This window comes from Mesoplodon bidens (assembly GCF_964165515.1).
Source record: "Mesoplodon bidens genome assembly, chromosome: 1".
NCBI classification, from domain to species: domain Eukaryota; kingdom Metazoa; phylum Chordata; class Mammalia; order Artiodactyla; family Ziphiidae; genus Mesoplodon; species Mesoplodon bidens.
In genome coordinates this window covers 71,871,082-71,896,475 of record NC_138176.1, presented here as the reverse complement: position 1 = coordinate 71,896,475, position 25,394 = coordinate 71,871,082, and the positions used below count along the sequence as shown (strand labels likewise).

General features: G+C 37.3%; 1 protein-coding gene across 1 annotated transcript; it reads left to right on the top strand.

Moving 5' to 3' along the window:
* Positions 1 to 4,728: 4,728 nt before the first annotated feature.
* On the top strand, positions 4,729 to 24,309 carry CXXC4 (CXXC finger protein 4). The gene is made up of 2 exons (XM_081233451.1): positions 4,729 to 5,871; positions 24,022 to 24,309. Exons 1-2 carry the CDS (start codon positions 4,807 to 4,809, stop codon positions 24,064 to 24,066), a joined length of 1,110 nt encoding a protein of 369 aa, XP_081089577.1. The 5' UTR covers positions 4,729 to 4,806; the 3' UTR covers positions 24,067 to 24,309.
* The last annotated feature ends 1,085 nt before the right edge of the window (positions 24,310 to 25,394 follow it).

Genomic DNA, 25,394 nt, shown 5'->3' with positions numbered 1-25,394 from the left:
TACAAAACATGCATCTTAATCAATGAGTCACAAAACAATTTGCACCCTATTTCAATAGTTGCCCACTCTTGGTACAGCACCTGCATTTCTGCACACCACGGTTCCTAACATCTTATCAATAATCAGTCCTCCAGAGTTGGTGGAATCTTGATATGGTCAAGGTCGGTCTTTTGAAAATTCAAAAACAAAATGATTTAAAATGTCTTTTCAGCATGTTGTTATTATAAAAGAAACAACTCATTATTATACTTTTCTTCCTTCTCTGAAAATATATTATTGTATTATTCTAGAGTACAGTTTTAATTTTAATACAGAACTTTTACTTTTCTTTATAAGACCAATTTAAACAATCTGAATTTTTTCCTTCCTACTTCTGTAGCTTATTATGAACCACTATATTTTTCTTTAAAATTATCCAAAAGATTCATATTTTTAAATATTTCAGATAAATATGAGCACAGTTCATTTCAATAGTAGGATAGCATGTAGCCAGGAATATCTCATTTTCTTTAAGGCAGCAGTGAAGAAGTTAATTCATGGCTGCATTTATGAGTGAGTTTTATTTATTTTTGACCTGTGGTAAAAAGATTTATCTTTCAATTATGAAACTATTTTTCCCAAGTGTCAAGAAGTCATACTAGTATAAAATAGATTAATGTAGCTATAAAAGTAGTTTTTGTTTAAGTAAGTTTGTAATTAAAAATAGGGTAGTAAGTTAAAAATCAGATTTAATCATTGGAACTACCAGATAGAATAGTAAAAGAATGGGGTTGGGGAAGCGGGGGGCGGAGGAGAGAAAGAGAGGAGAGAGATTGAGATTGACTTTGAGATCGGTCAGGCTACACACATCACCAATTTTTTTTTACATTCTGGCATAATAATATTTCACAGATCCGGACAAGCAGAACACCAATCCGTTTTCCCTTACTTTAAAGATCTAAATGATCATAATTTTTAAAAAGTCTTCCTGGGTACATCAGGAGTATTATTTAAAAGCCATGCGGTAGGGTGTGAAATAAGAGTATTCTTCAAACAAACACGACCTTTTCTGTTTCTTGTACTGCTCTTCTCAACGCAGCCAAAAAACCCAGACAAGTTTATTTACACACACACCCGCACACGCACACACACACACCCCACACGTAGAGAGCGAGAGCGAGAGCGAGAGCGAGAGAGAGAGAGAGAGAGAGAGAGAGGCGGAAACGCCCTCTTTCCATCCCTTCCAAACAATTATCTCCAAGAGCAAAAGAAAATAATCAACAGCCCTCTGTGCTGGGCTGGGCGGCTGAGCCGGAGAGCGGGGCGCCAGGAGGGAGGGCGATCGGCAGGCGAGCCGGGAAACGTGGCTCCTTCGGCGAGGAGAGGATTTGTGAAGGGGAGCGCCGGCCCGCGTGCGCCTCTTGTTCCCCGTGTAATTTGCAGCCAATCATCAGTAGGTGTCCGCGTCGCTGCGTCCTCCTCACCTCGGCGCCGATCACCCCCCCGCCCCCGCCCCCCGCCTCCCACCTCCTCCCTCGCCTTTCTGTCTCTCCCGCTCCCCTCCCCCCGCAGCCGCACACACGCACACACACAAACAGAGAGAGAGAGAGAGAGAGAGAGAGAGAGAGAGAGAGAGAGAGAGAAAGGGGGGCAGAGGGAGAGAGAAGAGACCGAGAGAGAGAGGAGAGGAGAGGAGAGGGGGAGAGAGAGAGAGAGGAGAGACTCCCCGGCTCCCTCCCACCCTCGCACACAGCGACTGGAGACGGACGGAGAGCAACGCGCTGGGAGAGGAGAGACCACCGAGAACAGCCCCGCGCTCTCACACATACACTCACACTCGGCTCTTTCCTCTCCCCCCACCTCCTCCTCCTTCCACCCCCACCACTAACACCATCTCCTCCTCCTTCTCTCTGCAACAAGAAAAAAAAAAGCCATTTACAGGTATTTTTTTTTGATCCGCATATTTATTTATCCCCCCGTCCCCAACAGTTTGTTTACAAGTATTAAAGTTGTAATTGGGAGCTGCCAAGACACATCTGGATTTGTGTTTCTTTGTGTTAGGGGGTGATGTGCAACTAATTAAAGGCAGACTGGCAGCGTCTGCAAATTCTAAGGCTCCCCAAATAAAAAGAGACTGGTAAGTGATTGTTCTTTCTCTTTCTCTGGCTTTTTGCTCTTAAATGTTTGCTGTCCGTTGGGATTGTAAAAGTAGATTATTAATGCTGGACTCCAGCGATAAAAGGCGTCGCTGTATTAATTTATTAATTAATCTGCACCCGCCCCTCCTCCTGAATGTTAAATATGACCTTTGATCTCTATGTCTCTGGTAGACCAGACATACAATATTAGGCATGTACAGTCACATTGTTTAAAGGCAAAACAGGATCATGAAGTATGGATGTCTAATTTAGCTTTGGAATAGGACTATAGTTATTTGTGTGTGTTTTATTTCGTTTTTTAAAGAAAATCCAAACAATAGCTGTGGTTTAGGTACCTTTTTCATGCTCCAAGATGCATTGATTAAACAATAATGACCTGGATGCTGGGCACAATCATTTTCTACAGTTTCTGGTGGCATTAAACCTTGAGGAGGGAAGGGGGAGGTGATGGTAATAAGGAAAGCTTCTTTTTGGAGACACCAATCTAATACTCGGAAAAAGGGACACTAAATTATTTCTTTATTTGGAACAAGGTCAAAAGACTAAAATGTTGAAATTTTTCCCTCCACTCAGTGTGCTGGTATCTAATGCATGGTTGGCATAACTAGTTTTTACTGAGTAGCAGTTATTATGGTCTTGCAGTTACAATGTGATTCGCAGAAACTGAAGCTATATGCATATTCTTGCTGTGTCTTCCCCCACCCCCTTCGCAGCATCAAGAATATTTAGCCAGGAGCATTTTGGGGGCACCCTTTGTATTGCCTTCAGACCTCTGAAGGGAGCAGTTTTCCCTAATGCGAAACCACAGAGGTGGTTCCTGAATGATTAGGGACTTGCTGTGATTGAAAGATGCCTGCTAGCTTCTAATCCAGCCTGGGGTGAGGTTCCTTATCTTGATTTACTTTGCTTAATAGGGATTTGTTTACATAAACCCCTCTTTTTAGGGCACCTCATCATCAGGTCTTGAAGTTTTTGCACTTGGAGTTTGGGCATAAATGGTTCATTAATCTAATTATAAGCATAATTGCTATAATTGATATCCATTTTGAACTGAATATTTGAGACAGACTACTGGGCCCCCATTTAAAATTCCCTGAACTCCACATTCTAGACCAATATGTGGGCTTCAGAAGATGTCACAAAAAGATATTCTGCCCCCCCAAAAAAAATCTGGAAACAAAGAAACTGTTTTTTTAGGTTTATATACACTTTATGTTTTTGCTTTACTTCTCAAAAGGCTGTGATGTACCTCTCCCTCTGTGATAAACAACTAAAATACCTCTTCCTATGCATAATAATGGCCTGTAAGCAAAGAGATGAATGCAAATACCCAGTTAACATTAAACTTTCCTATAAGACAGAGCAAAAGAAAAAAGTCATTTTAATGATTATTTCTTCATGGAACACCTTAAATGATTCCCCCCTACTTTTACTCAATGTGAAAAAAATCAGTGACTGTGAGAGATCCTCAAAAAGTCCATGCTTTCCTCTTGTCTTGGGAATAGACTGGAGTCTCCATTAGAAATTATTGTAAATATTCTTACAGAGACTGCAGGCACTTGGTTTAAAACGTTTGACATTTTTTGTATAATTAAAATTTTTTTTAATCTAGTCCATCTTTCTTTTCTTTCTTTTAAACAAGTAGAACACCACCCTCTTACCCCCTCCAAGCCCCACCACCAAATGGCTTGTACAATTGAGACCCGTCCTTGGTCCATTGAATTAAGACCCTAACAGAGCCAGCTGTGCTGGGATTCAAACTAATGACCGCAGACACAGAAGGACACTGTGGCAGCTGGTAGTTCTTTTCTCCCTGCCTCTTTAGTTCAGATTGTATGTGGGCAGTCTCTTAGCTCTCAGTTGTATTGTGTTTGCTTACAGTTTATACTCGGATGTATTGCAGACTTTCTCAGTACTTCATTTGCTAATTTCCTGTTCATTTTCCTCATAGGGCCATAGCTGTTTTCTACTTTAAAGCATTTGCATGCCCAGGCAGCACTTGTTCATACATTTCATAATGTTTAAATGCCCTCTGCTTATAGGTAGTATCGCCCTCCCACCCCTGATTTGCATGTCTTTAAGCACTCCAATTGCCCTTTTCCCTCGGCATTTGTCACCCCTGTCTTTCCTCTTTCCCTGGGTATCCTGGCTATTAATACATTTTCTCAGGAGGGTTATAAGAATAGGGGGGAGGAGCCGTGGTGTGCTGTGGGGAGGGAGAGAGCGGGGCTGGGAGCGTGGGGGAAGGATGGGAATGGGGGGGTGTCACGTCTTGATGATTGTTATGCAAACGACCTGACGAAGAATGTGGGAGCTTTCAGCGTCTGCGGTCGGGTAGTGAGGGAGGCTGTTTATTTATTTGTCGATCTTTTTCCTCGTGCTGCTTGTTGGAATGACTTTCTTTATTTTAGTTGTAACAGTTGGAGGATAATGCAAAGGAAGACGCTGCCTGTGAATTCACCGTCTGTGGAAATGCGCCCCAGAGAGGAATAAAGCAGTTCTCACCTTGCTCTCCCCACCCGGACCCACTTTCCCCTCCCGCCTCGGCCCCCACCCCGGCACCACCATCACCCCCTTCCCTCCCCCCCACCTTCCCCCCTTTCCCACCCAGGTGTCGGACCAGACGGTCCCCACTTCCACCCTGCACCCCTTCTTCCCCCCCTGTACCATGAACACCAATGTCTGCGTGGAGCCCGGGCCGAGCCCGGAGGCCCCGGGCTTGCCCAAGGAAAGCCACCTGCCCGAGGGGGCCCTGAACAGCCTTGTGGATTACAACTCGGAGATGGAGCGCTACCGCTCCTTTGCCACCTCCTTCTACAAGACCAACGGGGGCGCCTTCCCGCAGGCGGCCAAGATCGCGCGCATCACCACCCCCATCTTCCCCAGCAGCGCCGCTGCCGCCGCGGCCGCCGCGCGCATCGGCATGTCCCCCTGGAACTGCGACAACGCGGCCACCGCCGCCGCCGCCACCGCCATGCTCTGGGGCAGTGGCGGGGGCGGCGGCGGCGGAGGCGGCGGCGGCGGAGGCGGCGGCGGCGGCGGCGGGGGCGGCGGGGGCAGCAGGAAATCCTCCTCCGCCGCCGCCTCCTCCTCCGCCTCCTCCTCGGCGATCCTCCCCACCGGCGGTGGTGGTGGCGGTGGCGGCGGCGGCGGCGGCGGCGGCGGCGGCAGCAGGACCAGCATGCACCACCGAAACGACTCCCAGAGGCTGGGGAAAGCTGGCTGCCCGCCAGAGCCGTCGTTGCAAATGGCAAATACTAATTTCCTCTCCACCTTATCCCCCGAACACTGCAGACCTTTGGCGGGGGAATGCATGAACAAGCTCAAATGCGGCGCTGCTGAAGCAGAGATAATGAATCTCCCCGAGCGCGTGGGGACTTTTTCCGCTATCCCGGCTTTAGGGGGCATCTCATTACCTCCAGGGGTCATCGTCATGACAGCCCTTCACTCCCCCGCAGCAGCCTCAGCAGCCGTCACAGACAGTGCGTTTCAAATTGCCAATCTGGCAGACTGCCCGCAGAATCATTCCTCCTCCTCCTCGTCCTCCTCGGGGGGAGCTGGCGGAGCCAACCCGGCCAAGAAGAAGAGGAAAAGGTGTGGGGTCTGCGTGCCCTGCAAGAGGCTCATCAACTGTGGCGTCTGCAGCAGTTGCAGGAACCGCAAAACGGGACACCAGATCTGCAAATTTAGAAAATGTGAAGAGCTAAAGAAAAAACCTGGCACTTCGCTAGAGGTCAGAGGAGATGATTTCTTGTTTCCCAGTCTCCCCCCCTCCCTCCTCACTCCCCTCTCCTCTCCCCTTCAGGGCTTCGTGTCTGGCTTCAAGATGCAGTACCCCTTTCCTGAAGCTTCATTCAGGTTGTAAGATACAGTTGTAGGTGGTTTGCGGAGGTCATGGCCTCTCCGCCACCCTCCCCAGCTGCACTTCGCCTGGAACCGCCCTCCATATGGGGAGGGCGCCCCTCCTCTTTAGCTCCGGGAGGAAAACTAATGTAATTGGTTTGAAAAATCAGAAGTTTCACATTCAATATGGTCAGAAATTTCCCTTGGTGGTTCAAAATGACCCCTCCCCCCTTATTATTATTTTTAAAAGCATCTCTGCCCAACGGGTGGGACACATCACATTCTATATACTTTTATTGGGCAAGAGAGACTTATTAGTGGCCCAGTTGTAACAGTGAAGACACAGTTTGTGGCACACAAGCCTACATTCCCATTCACACACACACACACACACACACACACACACACATCATTGAAACGGAAATACATTAATTCAAAAGGGGATTTTCTACCCTCTTCTAGGATAATTTTTCTCCTTACCATGACAAAATGTTTCTGTTTCCTCATTTTATCTTCTGCATACTTGGTGTTTTTCCGGAAAGTGGATATAGTATAGAAAGCTGAACACCATTTGCAGTTTTTAAGGAGAGATGACTTAGAATAGATAAAATTTGTAGTAGGTGATGGTAATTTTATTTAATAATGTCTTACATAGCTTAGAAACGAATGATTCCTAAAACTCAGTTACAAAAAATATAAATTTGGGGTTCTGCATTTAGCAGATTAACCATTTTGTAGTCACAAAATTGTTCTATACACCAAGCACTGTTTTGTTGGACACACTATTTGGTCAATAATAGTTTCTTTTTCATATATGCCCTTAAAACAGACAACGTACAGATTATCACTAAATTAATTGTTAAATTAGGCTTTTAATTATGTTAAATACAAAGATTGATGTGTTTGGTGGAAATTTCATATGGTGACCTGACCAAAACAAAAGGGGAATAAATGAAAAATCAGAGGTAAATGGGTTTGGTGGTATATTTAGTAAAGAAATATAGACAGGTAATCATATTTAGCCTCTTGATATAATTTACAGAGTAGATGGCTAAGTGTTCATATATAGGTGGTGGATTTAGCATTAGGGAATATTCAATGGGCTGGATTGTAGGCTGAGAGTGGTTCTCACAAGTTATCATCAGAGGAAAATCTGCACATTATTTTAAAAAATTGTGAATGTGGCTTAAAGGAATTTTCTCCAAGAAGGACTGGTCTTTAAACGGAGAAGGGAAAAGAGTTAAAGATCTTTGCATGTTTGAACACAAGTAAGATACAGGGTTTTTTTTTTTTAAGTTTTATTAATATAAGTCAAAGCAAATAGCACTTTGGAATTCCCTCAAAATCAATTTATATTGATATCATTATTGATTATGATCAATTCCATCAAAATATTGCATTGATTTCTCTTTATAAAAGAACCCATCTCTGATGAAAGTTTGACTTTACTCCAGGGTGGTTTATTACATTTCCTTTGGCAACTCTGCTTAAGCAAAGGTAATAGCAATTATAAAGGCGTAGGTCCATGTGTTTTCTTAGGTGGCAAAAATTAGTTTTTAGCTTTGAATGATCTTCTCTGGATTAATATAACTTCTCTAGGTCTCTAAGGCCCATGGGCAATTAAAATTCAGTTCTTAATAAAGCCTCCTGTTATTGCCCAGTTGATAAGCACTACATAGCTTTTACTTTTTTTTTCCTCTTGAACTATAGTATCTAGGATTATAAAATCTAGAATTATAGATTTGGTGTTGCTAAGTGGCCTTCATTTTTTGCTAGACTCATGCACTGCCTGCATCCCAATTTAGGGTATGTAGTAGATAGGACCACTGAATAATTCTCATTTATTTAGTAAGTAACCTCTCTGAGCGAGTTTAATGTGAGTACCAAGAGGTTTTCTGCACAAGTTTCTATGCTGATTTATTAGTCTAAACAAATTTCATAAGTTTCCTTTTTTCTTCCTTTTGATAGTTTTCCCACAAACTTATCATGATCCTTAAGTTTCTTAGGCTTTTTGATCACAAAATTCCATAATATTACCTTTTCTTCTCTTTTAAAATTCTGTTGATCTTCAGAAACTGGGGTGTGGATGGGAGGGGAAACACAGTTCTCTCTTTGTAGAGCTCTCTGAAGATGTTCTCCTAGCTATACACCCCTTCCTACCAGAGAATTGTTCTTGATTCAAAGCTAAGATTATTAATGGAATGCAATTTGGCAGAAAGAAAGAAAAAGTTTTGTTTACTTTTAAATTTTAATTGGCCAAGATTCTATCTAGGTCATTTTAAAGCGGCAAAGGCAGCATGATTGCCTTAAGCACATGTGTAACCACACAGTTATGGTTGTAGGAAACCAGCTGGATGCATGTCAGAGTGACAGGGTTTACATGACTGAACCAAAGCTGGAGCAGTGGTTGTGGGATGGTGAAAAGTACCCCTGCTGACCTGCTTCCCTCTCTAATTTGGTTTCTGTAACTTATCATCATCTGTGGAGATGTTTTAGATGTCAGGTAGACTCCCTGGCTAAGGATAGTGATTTGGGGATTCATTATGGATATTACCTGTGGATTTCAGGTGTAAGTTCAGTAGCTAATATTTGTTGACTTTAAATTATGGACACCAATTAATATCTGGATTATAGTCATCACTACTATTCTTATTTATCACTTCAAGCCCCATGTGCTCTTCTTCCCTTTGACTTATTCTCATGCCAAATACTGGAGGTGTAATCAGATTCTCAGGGTGAGTAAACTGAAATTAAGACAGATTCACATAGATGTGTTGGGATTCTTGCCCACATTTTTTAAAGCCTCCCTCTGGCATTCCTTTTAAAACTGCTTTACTTATTTCCACGTTTTCCTGCTTAGCCTCATGTTAAGAGCATCTTAATTCCTTAAAAATATATTAATAAAATCACCCCTTTATAGTATTCCATATGATAACAATGCATATAAAACAAACTTAGTTTTCCTATGATATTGTGCACTGTATAGTTGCATATAAGACTATTCATTTAGTCAATTACTCTACTAAAAAAATTATCACTGATTATTCAAAGCAGTCATTACAAATTCTGTATGCCCCTGTGCAACAAAACTTATCTTAAAAACTTGTATCCTAAATGATCAATATTAAGTTCCCAGATATTTTAAGAAACGTGATTACATAGTATGATAATAGATTATATGACAGACCTTTGTCTCACACAAAGGTAATCTCATACAAAGGGAATCCTGTAGTTTTTATATTCACAGCAGTTACATTTCTGATACTACGATCTAACTTTTTTTAAATCTCTCAACCTGATATGACTCAAGGGAGAAAATTGTCCCGTGGGTAACCCCAGCCTCGTAGTCCCTGAACATTGTTCAGGTGACATGATTGATCTCTGTGGGACAGCATTAGAGACCACACAGATCTGGTTTCTCTCCCATTAGCTGATTTATGGAATTACATTAGTAAGCAGTGCCTCGGGAGACTTCCCTGCCCCCGCTCTTGGCTCTCTGCTGAGCGTACACACCGCTGCCACCCAGGCTTTCTGTGAGCTGGAGGCGGGAGTTGGAAGAAGAACGTTAGAGTGAAGAGACTGAGAAACTGGAAAGTCAGGAAAAAGGATAATCTCATCTTTCTTTTCTTTTCTCTCTTTTAAAAATTTATCTGCTGAATGAACGGGCCCCAAATAATTTTCCACAAGTTAGGTTGAGGTCCTAGGAGGTCTCGTGGAAAGCATCCAGATATTGCCCCACGCTTGGTAACTGGATTTCGAAGAGTGTTCTAAGGGAGGAGGGACACATTTCCTGTATACGACGTTAAGTTCTAAGAGCTTCAACCACACAAATGGCAATTGTAAAATTCTGGACAGAGCATTGTCTGCGATTTTTGCAGGAGGGTGGCACCTGCTTCCTCACCTTTTCATTTGTAGACCACACATAAAATAGGTGTGTCACTCAAACTCAGACTCTGTATGGTTAAATAACGAAACTGGTCAACAATTGAACATGTCATATAAGATTTGGAAGTTTGTGACAAAAAAAAACTACAGGTAAAATACGGATGTTTCGTATCTTAAATTGCAACATACAACAGTTTGTCATTTTATATCATAGTTCAAAAATGGGTTTTCAGTTTTCAGTTTCAAGAATCAAAAACATCCCAGTATAAAAATACACATTTTTGTTTTAATCAAAAGGAAAGAGGAAACTTTTCAAGAAATTCAAACCAAATGATAGTAGATTAACACTAGAATGTAATATAGAAATAACATAGGGAAAATAGTCTGAATTTCATAAATACTAAGGAAAAAAGCTCAGAAGAGTTCAGCTTTGACTAAAGGCAGAAAATAGATTTGTTGCCAAGACATCAAAGTGTAATGCAAGTCCAGTGAGATTGTTTCCATCACTAGATTTAATACAAGTTAGTCAAAGTTGTTTTTAAAAGAACCACACATTTTAAAATAATTCCTAAATGAAAATCATACCCCTTCTCATCCAAACATCATGCAAATTCTAACCAATCTTTTGGATGGCAATTAGGAATAGTAGAATTAAAGCAATTAAAAGCATTTGTAAATTATCCTATAAGAATGTTTGTTTGAAGTTCAGCCATCATTAAACAAAATAAAAATAAACAATCAAAAAGCCAATAACAACAACAAACTTTAGACTTTAATCATATAAAAATATTTGGATATTTTAAGTGAGAATGGAAAGTATATCTAGTGATGAAGGAAATAAAAGTTACTTGATTTTTAAACTTTTTAATGAATTGATTACTGAAGCATTGCTGCATATTTTGGTTAGTTTTAGTCAACTGTTCTCCTGGGTGAATAGTTAAGAATTTTGCACAGTGCAGACTTACAGATTGACAAATACAGGACAATTTAATAAAATAGTCTGTAAGACTAAAAACTGAAAGGCATGTAAGAAGACATGGGCATTTCATCCATATTTGTTCTAGAGTACAAGGTTGGAGACTGAAGAACTGTCAGGGTGATCCTGGAGACACTGGTAGAATATTCCCTCTGGATATAAACATAAACCAAAAAACTACTGGAGTGTTCCCCAGGAACAGGTTGGAGTGTATCTTAAAAAAACTCATCTGAAGTAGTTGGTGCTCTTAGAACTTACTGTTCAATCTCAATTAGTCAGATTGAATATGTAGTTTACTTTTACCAGAAAACAATTGACTTTTTAATTTTGCTTTGGAAAAATGTACCAAAATGTCCTACTATCCAATAAGTTTCACAAGCCTGGATATGCTTCAGTCTCTTATATTTATTTTTATTCATATTTTACAAATATTAAAAATGAGCTCATTCATCATATAAAATAACTGCTTAAATTAATAGGTTAAATTCAAGATTTATTGAAAGGCCCATGTAAATATGCAAGTTGGACAAAGGACTACTTCTCTTTCAGTTTTCCTCTTAGTTTTAGATTAGTTTTTTTGTTTGTTTGTTTGTTTTTTGCGGTACGCGGGCCTCTCACTGTTGTGGCCTCTCCCGTTGCCGAGCACAGGCTCCGGACGCGCAGGCTCAGCGGCCATGGCTCACGGGCCCAGCCGCTCCGCGGCATGTGGGATCTTCCCGGACCGGGGCACGAACCCGTGTCCCCTGCATCGCCAGGCGAACTCTCAACCACTGCGCCACCAGGGAAGCCCTAGATTAGTTTTTAAAAAGCAAAAATTAACCCAAAATAATGGTAAAATCTTTCACCTTTATAAGTGTGATTTTTCAGTTACCAATTAGAACGTCAGATGATCTTGGCTGGGGAAGTAGAGCATTCTAGATAATATCTTTTTTTTTTTTTTTTTTTTTTTTTTTTTTTTTTTTGCGGTAGGCGGGCCTCTCACCGTTGTGGCCTCTCCCCTTGCGGAGCACAGGCTCCGGACGCACAGGCTCAGCGGCCATGGCTCACGGGCCTAGCCGCTCTGCGGCATGTGGGATCTTCCCAGACCGGGGCACGAACCCGTGTCCCCTGCATCGGCAGGCGGACTCTCAACCACTGCGCCACCAGGGAAGCCCCATCTTTTTTTTTTTTTTTAACAAAACCTGTTTTCAAGACAGTACTTTCTTTGGTGGGATCAGTGTAAATTTTGAGGATTTGGTGCATGGATAATTGTATTCCTTCATTTGTGCTGCAGTGCTTCTGCTCGTTCTTAACATACTTTTTCATCTAGCATTTATGCTATTATCCTTAGTAGTTTCAAAATATTGAGGGAGGGACACACAGGTGGTTTTATCCTTCAGTCATATCTTGTTCCATCACATGCAAACACCTGTCCTGAAATTGAATTATTCTGCAGGGTAATCGAAAAGCCTCCCTCTAGTCAGCATCACATGTTTTCTGTTGTTTACTGAGTTATGTTGCAGCATACTTCAGATGCGACAGCCATTTAATAATGTTGAAGACTTAGCTCTGCAGGGGCTAAAAGGATCCCAGCAGGCTTGTTAACTTCTACTCTAAAACATTATGAGAAATATTTTTTTCTCTGTGAAACTTCAAGGCTTTCTCTTAATTTATTTCAAGAGCACAAGAATCCAGAGCCAGGTATGAGAGTGAGCCTGTGAAATTTTTTTGTTTTTCTATTTTTTTGATCTTTAACCTAACTATTTCACGTTACACTTCTTACTCAGAAGACAGTCGCATAGCAAACAACTGCTTTTTCAAAGAACTAATAACTAAAGATGCATTTCTTTGGCTGATATAAAAGCAAATATAAATTATATTGAGAAAAAATAAACTACTAGTTTCTTGGCTTTTCACTTATTTTATAATTAAAAATAATATTTGGGCCCTTGTGGCTACATTTAGGTGATAGATTGTGGGAAGAGCCACTAGTTTCAAGTAACTTACCAGTTGAACAATATTAGCTACATCAGCATTACTTCTCTGAACTTTACCTCCTCAACTGTGAAATGGACATAGTAATACCAACCTTCACTACAACTTTTAATATTGTGTGTAGGTTCATGTTCTTTGCATACTGAAAGATGCTATACGATTTCTGGTTCCTAATTTAAAGTCATCAATAAAAAGTAGAGGAGAAGACAATTACATTTATAGATAATTCAGTATACCAACAAGTTATTTATGGTTATCAGAAATTAAAGCCCATGTAGACTCTTTTGTGGCTTTGAGTTTTCTGAATATTTGTTTTAATCATCCAGTTCACCAAACATCTGGCATGATTTCACTTGGAAAGAGATAAACCTGATAAATCCTCCTTCCTCACCAAAGGAACACCACTACCATTAATTTCTGTATCTTTTAATACATTTTGTGTGTGTGTGTGTGTGTGTGCATGTGTGTGTTTCAACTCAATACCTTTGTTTGGCTACTATTTCCTTTATTTGGACAGACACAGGAGTTGTTCTAAATGTGCATTTGTGAGTTTAAGAAAATTATTGTAAGAAATGGTTAAATGCTTGTCACAGATTCTGGTTGGAGAACATATTTACAAACACTGGAAAAGTGTAGAGTAACTCTTGTTTTTGAAGATGGGGTGTGTGTGTGTGTGTGAGTGAGTGTGTAGGAAGTTAAACAGGTAGATATACATTTTGAGATTAAAAAGTGAAGTGACTATGCAGATCTTTTTCTTTTTTCTTTTTAATAAGAAGAGAGTATTTATGAAATGAAGAAAGTTAGTGAGCAATAATAGAAAATGCTGTTGGTTTTCTGGGAGAAAATAGTGATAAGCCCTAAAAGACTTGGAATACTAACCAAGAAAGCTTTAAAAACGAAGGAGAAAGAGATATTCAAGCCAGGGTGCAATGCAGTATCTAGAAGAAGTTTTGTCAGGACAGGGTATGGACATCTGCTTTGCTGACTATAACTGCTGAAACAGTTATAGAAGTTTTGCAGAGAATGGAAACAATAAGGGGAGGAGATAATGTTTTCATGCTTGACTCAATACATTTGGTTAGGGAGTCAGAGCTGAGTCTAAAGTTCAGTGGAGTGGCCGCTGAATTAGAGACAAGGAAAAACAGATTGTGTTTTAGCTGATGTTATTATGTTTACTTATGCCTTTGAAACATTTGCTAGGATAACTCGCGAGTGTAACTGAATACTTCCAAGATGGGTGGAAGATGGGATTCCAGTTGGGTGTCATATTCATCTAAATTCATATTTCAGAGGACATTCTGGAGCAAGTGAAGAAAAATGTCAAACTATGGGGGAAACTGTGCTGAAAGTTCTGCTTCTTGCTCAAGGGCTTAAAAAAAAAAAAACCTGGATGATTGATAGTATCAAAAGGATAGAGATCAAGTAGGATGAGCAAAGAAAGGGATAAATGTTTATAGAGCAGGAAGAGTCATGGGTATTTCTGTGTATTTCAGCAAATCTGGCAAATTCTGGAGAAGATGTATTTTCTTTAAAACTTTACAGAGTGAAAAGAGATGAAATAAATTTTTAAAAGAATAATAGACTAGATTTAATTGGAAATGATGATTATGAGTGATGGTGAATCAGTGGCAGAAAAATAACTGTGCTGGGCAAAGACTTTTCTATGGGAAATGTTCTTGTTTATAGGTTAAATGAGATCAGGGATGGTTTTAATGGAGTCAAGAATAAGGAAAAGAGATAAAATTCTCAGTTGTATGTAGATGAATGCGAAGTGAGATGTGGCATCTTCTCAGAAACAGTGTGCTCTAATTGTCAGTCATGGAAAACAAAATAGAGAACACTAGTCTTTAAAATGCCAAAGGATATACATATTGGTTGTTCTATGTAAGGCTGCTATCCATAGAGTTAAATGTGTTATGAAGTGGAGTGGTTTTGGATTTTCCTCATGTGATGCTTTTCACATATACATGTTATTTGTATGGCGTGAAGCTGTGTTTTGCAAACTGCAGGAGACAACACATTAGTGGTCCATGAAAACCAATGTGTTGGCTTATCACCAGGATTTTTAGAAAGTAGAATAGAATGGAATGGAGCAGAAAATATATGAGTGTATCACATGTAGTAAGAGTACATATTGTTAAACTTTTGTTTCACTTATGTATGTACACATAAATGTATGTGTATGCATGTACTAGGCTGCTATGTAGAATGTATTTCCAACTGTTGGTTGCAGTCAAAAAAGCTTGAAAAACACTAGTTTAGTGACAGCCACAACACTATTGAACAAATCTGTAGTGAGGAAAGAAATTATATTTGTAAATGGAACAATGTTACCAAGATAAAGAGTAAAATGTAAATGTGTTTCTATAAGCAGTGTGTCTTTACTTCTCCTAGGCAGGTCTGTACCTATGAGGTATATTCATGAATTCATGGTATATACTAAACACATTGTAAACCCTTGATAAATTCAATTCAATTCAACATATCTTTAGGTAGGAACTGTTATTTTCTAAGATTTATAGTAAGTGCTGTGGATACACACACATACACACACACACACATCTTCGCTTAAGGAACTCAAACTTTTCGTTATTCCTAACTGCCTTTTTAAAATACCTATGTCATTCCCTAATTCTACATCTTAATCTTTCATCCAAGATAATTAGCTCCCTACTTACATTCTTAATTATCAGCCCCAAAAATGGACACATTTCAAATGATATAATTGTAATTTTAGAAAACTCTGAAAGCAATCTCACACCTATTTAAAAGCCTTGGGATTCCTTAATTCATCCTTGGCCTAGTTGTTCCCAGATCTAGATAAGAAACACATACTGCTATCTGTGATTTCTACTTGGCTACCTCATGTGGTTATGTAGTGTAGTATTAAGTTTTCTATTAGTACTCCAGAATTTTTCAAGGAATAAGAAAAGAAAAAGGAATTCTTGCCTTGAACATACTGAGAATCTACAGTATGATTTGTTATTTCAAACATATTTTACAGAGCACTGGAAACCCTTGTATGACCTGAATAAGAGAAAGAGCTATATTGAAAGAAAGAAAGAAAGGAAGGAAGGAAGAAAAGAAGAAAGGGAGGGAGGGAGAGAGGGAGGACAGGAAGACTGTAGTGTTATAGATTAAAGAGAAATGAGAAAGGAGCATGTTGGCAGAAAGGATTGTCATGTTCAAGGTCATCTTTTTGAGCCTGGTTTAAATAAGAAATTAGTAGAAATGGTTAATGCCTCAAATTTCTTTTGAAAGATACCATGAGTCTGGGTTTAGATTCACTAGAACCACTCAGCATTTTTTCTTTTCATTTACCATAGTGGATAAAATAGTTTTATGTAAACTAACTAGATTTTTTGTCCTCCTAATTTCTCTTTAAGAGTAATTTGCTCAAGTCTGTAATTAGAAACATAGAAATGCCAAGATGGGAAAACTGATGCTAAAAATTGATGATGGTGTTTAGGGAGATAGAGGCCATCAGCATCTATAAACAACTAACTGTTCAAAAATATCAGTGTAATTTTTAAGGGGTTATACAGAGACTTTCCTGGAAAATACAGAATTTCACATATAGAAAAGACTCCAGAAAAATGATAAAAAGAATATTAATCACTACAGCTTATAAATCCTGTGCCTGAAAAAAGTTAGGCTTATTAATTTACTCTACTAGTTAGTTAACTATGTGATTGTGACTCTGTTTGCATGAAGATGGAGTACATGATACACATAGAAAAAGAAGTAGTACATGGAAATTCCCTAAGGAGAAATTTGACTCTTAAGGACTTGCTCTAGAACAAGATACGGTGATACCATGTTAGTGGAGACTGCTTCAGAGTGTATGTCCTCTTAATGAGGGAGATTAACCAAAATACATTTCTAAAGAGCCAAGTAACATGTAATAACTTGATTAAATTATAATTGTTGACTGTATACTTTTCAATTTTATTATTTAAACAGAAAATTAAGGGAAGAAACCAAGAAGTCAGCATGACTGAATTTAAACATTCAGTGTAATGGCAATTGCAGTTATTAAAAAGTTTTTTTTTTTGAAAGAAATACTCCAAGCAACATGTGATTCTCAGAAGTATAGTTTTAATCAAGTACATTATTTTGCTGATAATATCTAATGACTGTGAAAAGTTTGGAATTTTCTCTAAATTCCTCCAAGCAATTAATGGACATAAAACACACTTTGGTTTCTAGGCTGGGTCTATCTCAGCGGTTGGCTTTTTATCATAGAAGATTCTGAACCAAATGAAGTTCAGTGACTACATTCAAAATATTATAGAACTTAGCCCAAGAGGAATTTTCTATTAAACTTATTTTCACTTTTTATGTAATATAGAAAAAAATGAATATTTCTCAAATTCCCACATCTCTAATAATCAAAAAGAAGCACCATAATTTGAATTTCTTATAGAGATTAGGTGTAACTATTGTATTTTATTTCAATAGAAGTTAGAGTCTGTCTAAATCATGGTTCTGATGGCTTTAAAAATCACCTCAATTTTTTTAACTGACCTCCCATTTCTTCACATTTTATGTGAATATTTCTTCTCTTTAATAAAAGATGACAGTTCACTGTCTGCTTTAAAAAAATAAACAAAATTTTAAAAAATTGTCCAATAACTTGGTTATGAACAGAATGCTGGTGGTGTTTTCGATAGCTAATTAGCAATGATCTCACCTAAAGGTATTGTTGTAGTCAACAGGAATCAGTAGAGTGACTTTGAGGGGAGATAAAATTATTTATCTTGTGTCTGCCATATATATATATATATATATATATATATGAATTCATACATTCATATATATGTATATATATTCAGATTCATTATCGTATAACCATATATTTTTTTCATAAAGATTTAAACATATTGGCATATATAAATAAAATTAACTAAATATTTTAAGCATTCTTGACAGTATTGATTTTATTAACCTGATTTTTGCTTTTTTAATATCAAGTTTAATTTCTTTTCACACTTCCTCTTATACATAGGCTAAAAATAATATATAAAATATTTTTTCAAAAGCATCTTTTAAATTTATGGATCGTTGAAATTTTTTTCTCTTTCTGCTTATCCTGGTACCATCCCTATTATAGTTTATTTTTATAAGTCCAAGAATATTTTACTCACTAAACTACCCATGTGTAATACAATAAATTTGCTTATTGTTGGAAGGATGTGGTTTGAAGTGTTTTTACCAAAAGCAATTGAAGTATAATCCTATATAACATTAATCAAGACACTTGCCTAAATCAAGTAGTTACATTAGATACTGGGGCCAAAAGTGGGTGCCTCTTTTGGCCACTTCTGGGCCAGTGGGAATCTTGGTGTCAAACTGTTACTTCTCTTCCTACCAACCCACTCCTTCCCCATATACACACACACCCACCTTGGGACAGTTGTTTTCCTTACTGGCTCTACCACCATATTGACTTGATTTAGAACCTTTCCAACATAGTATATAATCTCATCTTTCCATTTACAAAAGTTAAGTAAATTTAAAGTCATGCCATCACAGTGGTGATGGGGAGGGTGGTGGTGTTCTCATAAGAGGGGGGGAAGAGGAAGAGCCTTCATATTTGCAAGGCAGAAGAAGTAGCAGGAGCAATAGCCCACAGAGCATCAATCCTAATGAAAAAGTCATCTCTAGTTGCACCATTAATCAGAGAAATCCTGGCCCCAAACGTCAGTTTGGAAACCAGAAAAGTGGAATGTTCCTTATAATCATATTTAAGACCTCCAGAAATGTGGGTCATAAAAGTTATGCAGTTACTTATTTTGTGCTTTCTCCCTTTTAAAGAGGGGTCTAATATTCCCATTAGTGGTATTTGATAGGTGTTTTTAGTTTACATCCTGGATCATGGCCAAAATAAGGTGTGAGCATACCAAAGACTTGTACAGTTATATGATGAATGAATCTGAATTATGAGAAAAATTAATCTGGTAGACAGCACATATATGATACATATAAAGTACAACAGGACAGAGCGAGAGAGTAAGTTAGCTGTACTTTGAAAAGTGGAAACTGTGTACTTATATTAATCCATATATTTTAAAATATTGGAATTGTTAAAATATAAAGTTATTTTTTATTATAATAACAGTAAATTATTGGGCTGTGAGCTTATCACTTATCATAAATTAATTGTTCTCTCAAACTTACTGAACTATGCTATACCTGTGCTTGCTAATAATTCTACTATAGTTATTGGATTATGGTTTTTAAAATATACTATTTGTAAATAGGATATAGAAAAATATTTTTGCCTAAAACATTTTGGGGAGTCTCTAACATTTACTAGGTATAATTTTAGACCATAACTACTGATCATCCAAATTTGTAATAATGTGCATGTGTGTGTGTTTTCACATTCACAATATTGTACAGTATATATAATACAATTTTCCATTTCTCCAATTAGGTTTTGAAATTTTGTTAGTACAAAAATTAAGAACTATATAACTTGATATTTTAGCATTCTTTGTGAATCAAATCAGAAAAAAGGAGGTTTTTTTTAACCATCAGGAATCCTTTTCCTTTTGTTTATCCACAATACCCCAAAGTTTGAAAGTTTCATATGAAGCCAAAACAAAATATAATCAAATGTCTAAAGGCAAACAATGATTCCTGCTATTCTTTTTTTGTCATATTTATTCATGTACTTCCTGTTGCAGAATTTCAGTGATTCATTAAGGTTTTCAAGTTCTAGTGCAGAGAGGTAAATCAAATGCAGTGAGGGGTTCCAATTTCAAGGACTTAGATGCTCAGAAGTCTAAGAAACTTATAGTGGAGCTTCTCACAGTGAAACAGAAGTTTTTATTTGAAATATATGTATTTCAAAAGAGTTTATAAGAAGCCGTATTGGCTAACTACAATTCGAAATTGCTTTGCTTTTGGTTGGAAAAAGCATACTTCCCATAATTATGTGGGGATCGGAAAATGATTGGGTGTTTATGTTTCTTTAATTAATAATAAATGGGGAAACAGGAAATTATTTTTTGATTAATAATGGTACCCCAAAATACTGACTTCAGCTTGGGAAGTATTGTATTAGAGCCATCTTGTTTCACAGTAGAATTCTGAAGGCCTATGTGAATCAGTGAGACTTTTGGATTAGAAACTACATGAATAAATATTGGAAATATATAGTTAACTTTAGTTACAGAATTTGCTAATGTCTTAATTATTATCTCAATTTTTAACTTTTATGCATTCTGAAGTAAATTTCAGCATCGAGTTGTCTTTTATTTGCTCTTTAAAAACTCATGTCTAGCTTTATTAAAAATGATTAGTTTTGTTTGGTGTCCTGAATACTGCAACATTTTACATATTGTATCTAGCTAGATGTGAATAGCCAATCCCATACAAATTCATATGTAGGAAAGTATAGATACCCAATTTCAGTTTTTAGGAGATGAGTTTTTATTAGGCTTGACATATTTTAAACAAGAGTGTGTAGTTGCATGCCCAACCTAAAGATACCACAGTTCACATGACTGCCTACCAAGCACCAAAAGAGAAAGTTATGCTCAAATTCTTAAGGTAGCAGATTTGGGGATATTTACTGATTTTAGGTCATTTAATTATTTCTTCATTGATGATTTAATGAAAATCAAGCTGAAATACATTTCTGCCAGAGACATATTGATAATTTTTGTATTCATGTTTTTAAAGAAGTAAATGTAAAACGTACTTAGGTTTGGATTATATAATTATTTTATTCAATAATTTGCCTTTTAAAGTTATTTAGGAGGAAAACAGAAGGCATTCCTTTAAACTTGAAGGTCATACTGGGTCTGGCTTGTGTAGGGGTGAATTCCCTGGAACACCATGCTTTACAGCAGTACCACAAGGAGAACTGGGGGCTGCAGGTTTCTCCCCAGGCCTCCTGGGAGCAAGGCTGCTGTTTGCCAGTGTTTGCACCCGTGTGAGCAGTGAAGACTGCCTTAAACAATGCTGATCAACTCAATTCTATTCTTTACCCCCCCACCCCCTTCTCTTCCTGGGGAATCTGGCTTCCCTGTCACTCAGGATAACGATTTCCTGCAAGCATCACTGAGATCCAGAAAGTCACTGTAATCTCATCAAGAATGTGATTCCCCAGCTGGGACTCTTGAATTTATATAACCCGAAAGTAGCTGGTCAGGGTGCTTAATCCACCACATTGGTGTGGTGAAACCCCCCAACCATTTTAAACAGAAGTCCTCTTACAAAGACGACCTCATTAGAGAAGATATGTCCCCAAATTAGGACAGACTTAATTAGAACCCATAATTTAACTCAATGTTTTACATATGAAAACAATGTTGCTACCCCCATTCTGGCTTAAAAGAATCAATCCAGGCCTTAAGGAAATTTCCAGTGAGCCCAGTGAAAATTGGGCAGGAGGTTGGATATACATCTGTTTTGTGTGGCCTGTGGGATGCTGAAGAGTTTTGTTTCTTTTTTTAACCCTGAAATAAAACAGAGAATCCTCACTTCAAGTTTCTGGTGAATGCCTTGAAGATTTGTTCTAATTAATGCACCAGTGGTTTTCCTAAATTTTCTCACATATTTTAAGTGATTTCCCAACTAATCATTTTTAGGGTTCAACCTCAAAGATCTTAATATAAGGGAGAAATGATTTTTAATAGATGCATCCCTGCTTACCTTCTCCCTTTCCCTGTAGCAATGGATTGTCTGTATCCTTATTTTTGGAGATACATACTGGTCTCAAAATTGTATACATACTAATATGTACACATCACAGTGCAATTTTGTGACAGGTCATGACAGTAAAGAAAACTAGCTCTCTGCTTTTCTCATATCGGCATTATCTAATTACTATTTAGTGCTAACAAACGTTGAGAAGCGATTATCTTTTTCCTCACAACAATGACCTTTGATCTCGGGTGACATTTTATAAAGCTTGCTTTTCCTAAATATTGCAGATAAAATTGAGTGGTGGAAAGGGGCACAGGAAGAGCCAAGAATTGGAAGAGAGATTTAAAAATGAAACTAAGACATAAGGAGTTCATCTCATTTAAAAAATGTGCTCCATATATTTCTTCTGTTTATCTTCATAAACATATATGTTTATCAGGATACAAGATATATAAGTATATACTTACAGTCTTATTTCCAGTTGGCATCTGAGAGTAAGTTGGCATCTCTTTGTCACATACTGTACACATAAATGTGAATATATATGGATATATATGCACATGTTTATTTTTCATGTGTGATTCTGCAATGCATGGATATGCTTAGATCTAACTTATCTTGTTAAAAATGACTACACTTATATAAGTATGCATGCTTATATAAAATTTATTCTTAGTTGGCATCAGGCAGCAAGTTAGCATCTGGTGTAAACTAAGTTTTCATTTACTGCTTATATATATGTGTGTGTGTGTAAAGCACGAATATTAAGATGAATGAATATATTTTCTTATTATTTCATACAGTACTTTTAATAATGATTAAGTGTATTGAGCACATATAATTACATATATCATTTAAAAGTTACTTTTTTAAAAGTAGTAAAGGGGTTTTTCTCACCAACCAAGTCAAATGATGGGGATCCAGGTATGCATAGTGAACTGGCGAGAAGAAGATAGATTAACCCATGAGGAATAGGGAGTACAATATTAGTAAGTACTATTGTTATGGGAATAATGGACCTTTTTGTTTGCGATTTTAGAAAATATTCACAAGTTTTAAATATTTTTTGTATACCTATATGCAAACTTGAATTAGACAACATTAGTTTGTTCTTAGCACATTGATTGTGAAATATATCACGTTGACTATGAGCACAAAAAACTAAGAGAAGTTTTTTTAAACTTCTATTTAATGCAGATAAGCCAAAATGGTTATTTTATTCATTTAAATTTCATTTGACATCTCAATTAACACAGTTTTATTTTTAGATGACATTGCTACAGTAGGACTGTGTCAACCAAATAAGTCATATATGAGAAAGTAAATAAAAGCTAACCTCAGTTATTAAAGAGTGTTTGTAGAATTTTTCATGTATTTTCTGAAAATTCAAGTGCTGTTAACACTGTCTTAAGATGTGTTTACAAGGGTGTGTGTGTGTATGTGTGTGTGTGTGTTCTTTTATACCCACTAGATATTTTGGTAATATTCAACTACCAATTTACATACTTACTAATCTATAGCAGCTGTCTTATAGGCTACACAGGCTTGTTGGACAGGTCTAAGGAAGAAAATCAACTTTTTTTTTTGCCCTCCGGGAAAATTTACTCTTAGCTTGTTGTTCCTCATGTACCATCAATATGTACTCATGTAATTCTGTTTTATAATGAAGAGTATGGCATGATGAATTACTGTAACATTAATATATAAAAGAAAATTTGATAGCTTAACTACTGTTTATCCAACAAAAAAACCCACAGTAACTGTAAGCTTCTTGTTAAAAGGATTGCTCATACATTTAGTGCTGGCTTATTACTCCTTTGGAAGACTATAATATTTTTCTGGTGCAAAAGGATCATTATGCTCCATTGAGTAACATTGGTTAGTTATAAGTTTGTCCCCTATATATGACATCAATTTGTTGCAAATGCAGACATTTTAAAATAGTGGTATATTTTGTCCATATAGTTCTCATTCCATTATATGTAGGAATGTTTAGCATTAGTAGTTATTAAATATAGAGGTAATATTGATGTTATATTTGTTGTTGTCCTGTCGTAAAAGAAATTCTCCAGAATAAAGAAATTACTTCACTGAATTCTGAACATCAGCCTTACATAGGCTGCATATGTATGTAGCAGATACAGATTTTAAGTATGCTTGCTGGCTCTAGCAAGCGTACTTAAAATGCAGCCTATGTAAGGCTGATGTAAGTATATACTGTATCTGGTCTTCCTACTATTGGCTAATAGTTTGAACCTCCCCCTTTCTTCTGATTGCTATCCATGTTCTAGGCCGTGTGTCCTATATTTTTTAGACCAATGTGTTTTAATCATTATATTTAGTAAATTATCATTAAATTCAATATTCTAATTTTTGTAATATCCTAAGATTAAACATTTGTTTTTTATTAAATGTTGAAATATACAAGTCATTATGTTGTGTATAGCTGACTGAAAATATTACTGAAGTGTAAAGGAGAAAAATCTAATTTTATATTGACATAGAAAGAAAGCTTAACTTGTTTTCTTGCTCTTTTTTTTATAGAGAACACCTGTTCCCAGCGCTGAAGCATTCCGATGGTTCTTTTAAAGCAGTAGTATATCTTATTTTCAAGGCATTTGGAAGTGAAAGGCAAACTAAATGCCTTGTTTTAAGAAACTGTTTAGTCCACCACTGAAGAAAATATCCAGATATTATTTTCATTTTATGTATAGGGGTTTCTTCAAAAAAAAAAAAAAGGAAAAGAAAAGAAAAAAGACATATAAAAATAATCTGGGAGCTTGGGGAATTGGCCAGTCTATTTACTTTCTATACTCTGATTCTTTCTTTGATGTAATTTAGCTATCCTAGTGAAGTTGTTGTCTATTTTGAAAGTGGCTGTAAAAAATAAGTTTGGGTAAACCCCTGCTGTAAAATCATGTATCTTTGCAAAGTACATATCTATACTTCATTTTCAAATATATGTGTTTCAGTACTGTAAACTGTACAGATAGCAGCTTGTATTTTGTGTGTTTAGACACAAGGAGACAATCATCTCTGAGCATCTATGGAGATTAACAGTTTGTACACAACAGTCTGGTTCTGAGAGTCAAATCTGGAGCAATAAATTTTAGCTTTAAATATTTTTTGCCAGTTGTTTCTAGGAGCAGCAACAGCAGTGGCATGTTTTGCCATGCATCTTTCCGTAGAGACTTGATGCCAAGTTTTATAAGACTAAAAGATGATGATGCATCCAGCAATTACCTTCAGTTGTATTGTTCTAAGAGGGGAAGATGTTAGGAAAGTTTCAATTAATCTTTTGAGCACTATATTAGAGTAGTGGTTATGCACTTGCATTGCTTACAAACGAGCTGTACAGAAGGGTATACCTCCCAAATCCTTAGTGTAGTTGACTTGTCTCGGGTGGCACTGTAAGGCAGAGTACTCAGAGTAGTTGGAACATGCAGAATCAGTTGTATAATTTTTTTTTTCCTTTAAACTGTTTTCTAGGATACAGGATAAAGTATCATATCTTAGGGGAGAAATTTATGACTGACTTTATTTTTCCCCAGCCCAACAAGGGTTGTATGTATTTTTTTGTTTGTCTATTTTTTGCTCTTTTTCTTTTTTTGGTAGAAAAAAATAAACACTTAATAAAATGTATCCAAATGTTTAAATTCCATGTATGATATTAAAAGGGTAGTTTTGTTTTAAAATTTGAATACGTAAAGGCCTCCTGCATGAGGCATGGCTAGGTACATTTTTAAATTCAAAAGAATGGAATACATTCATGAAAGTGAGGCTTTTAAATCTCTTTTTATCTTCCTTTCTCACAGCCTCCTGGTTGCAGCGGTGGCCTTCCTCTAGGCCCTCAGTGGAATGTTCCATTGTTTCCATTCCCATTTTTGTCACTGGATGCTTTCATTCCTGAGAAGGCA

Bases quoted from the DNA above. Each gene is read 5' to 3' on its own strand.
- CXXC4 (XM_081233451.1), top strand. From the start codon at position 4,807: ATGAACACCAATGTCTGCGTGGAGCCCGGGCCGAGCCCGGAGGCCCCG. The intron at 5,872-24,021 runs GTCAGAGGAGAT...TTTTTTTTATAG, and splicing joins AACCTGGCACTTCGCTAGAG to AGAACACCTGTTCCCAGCGC.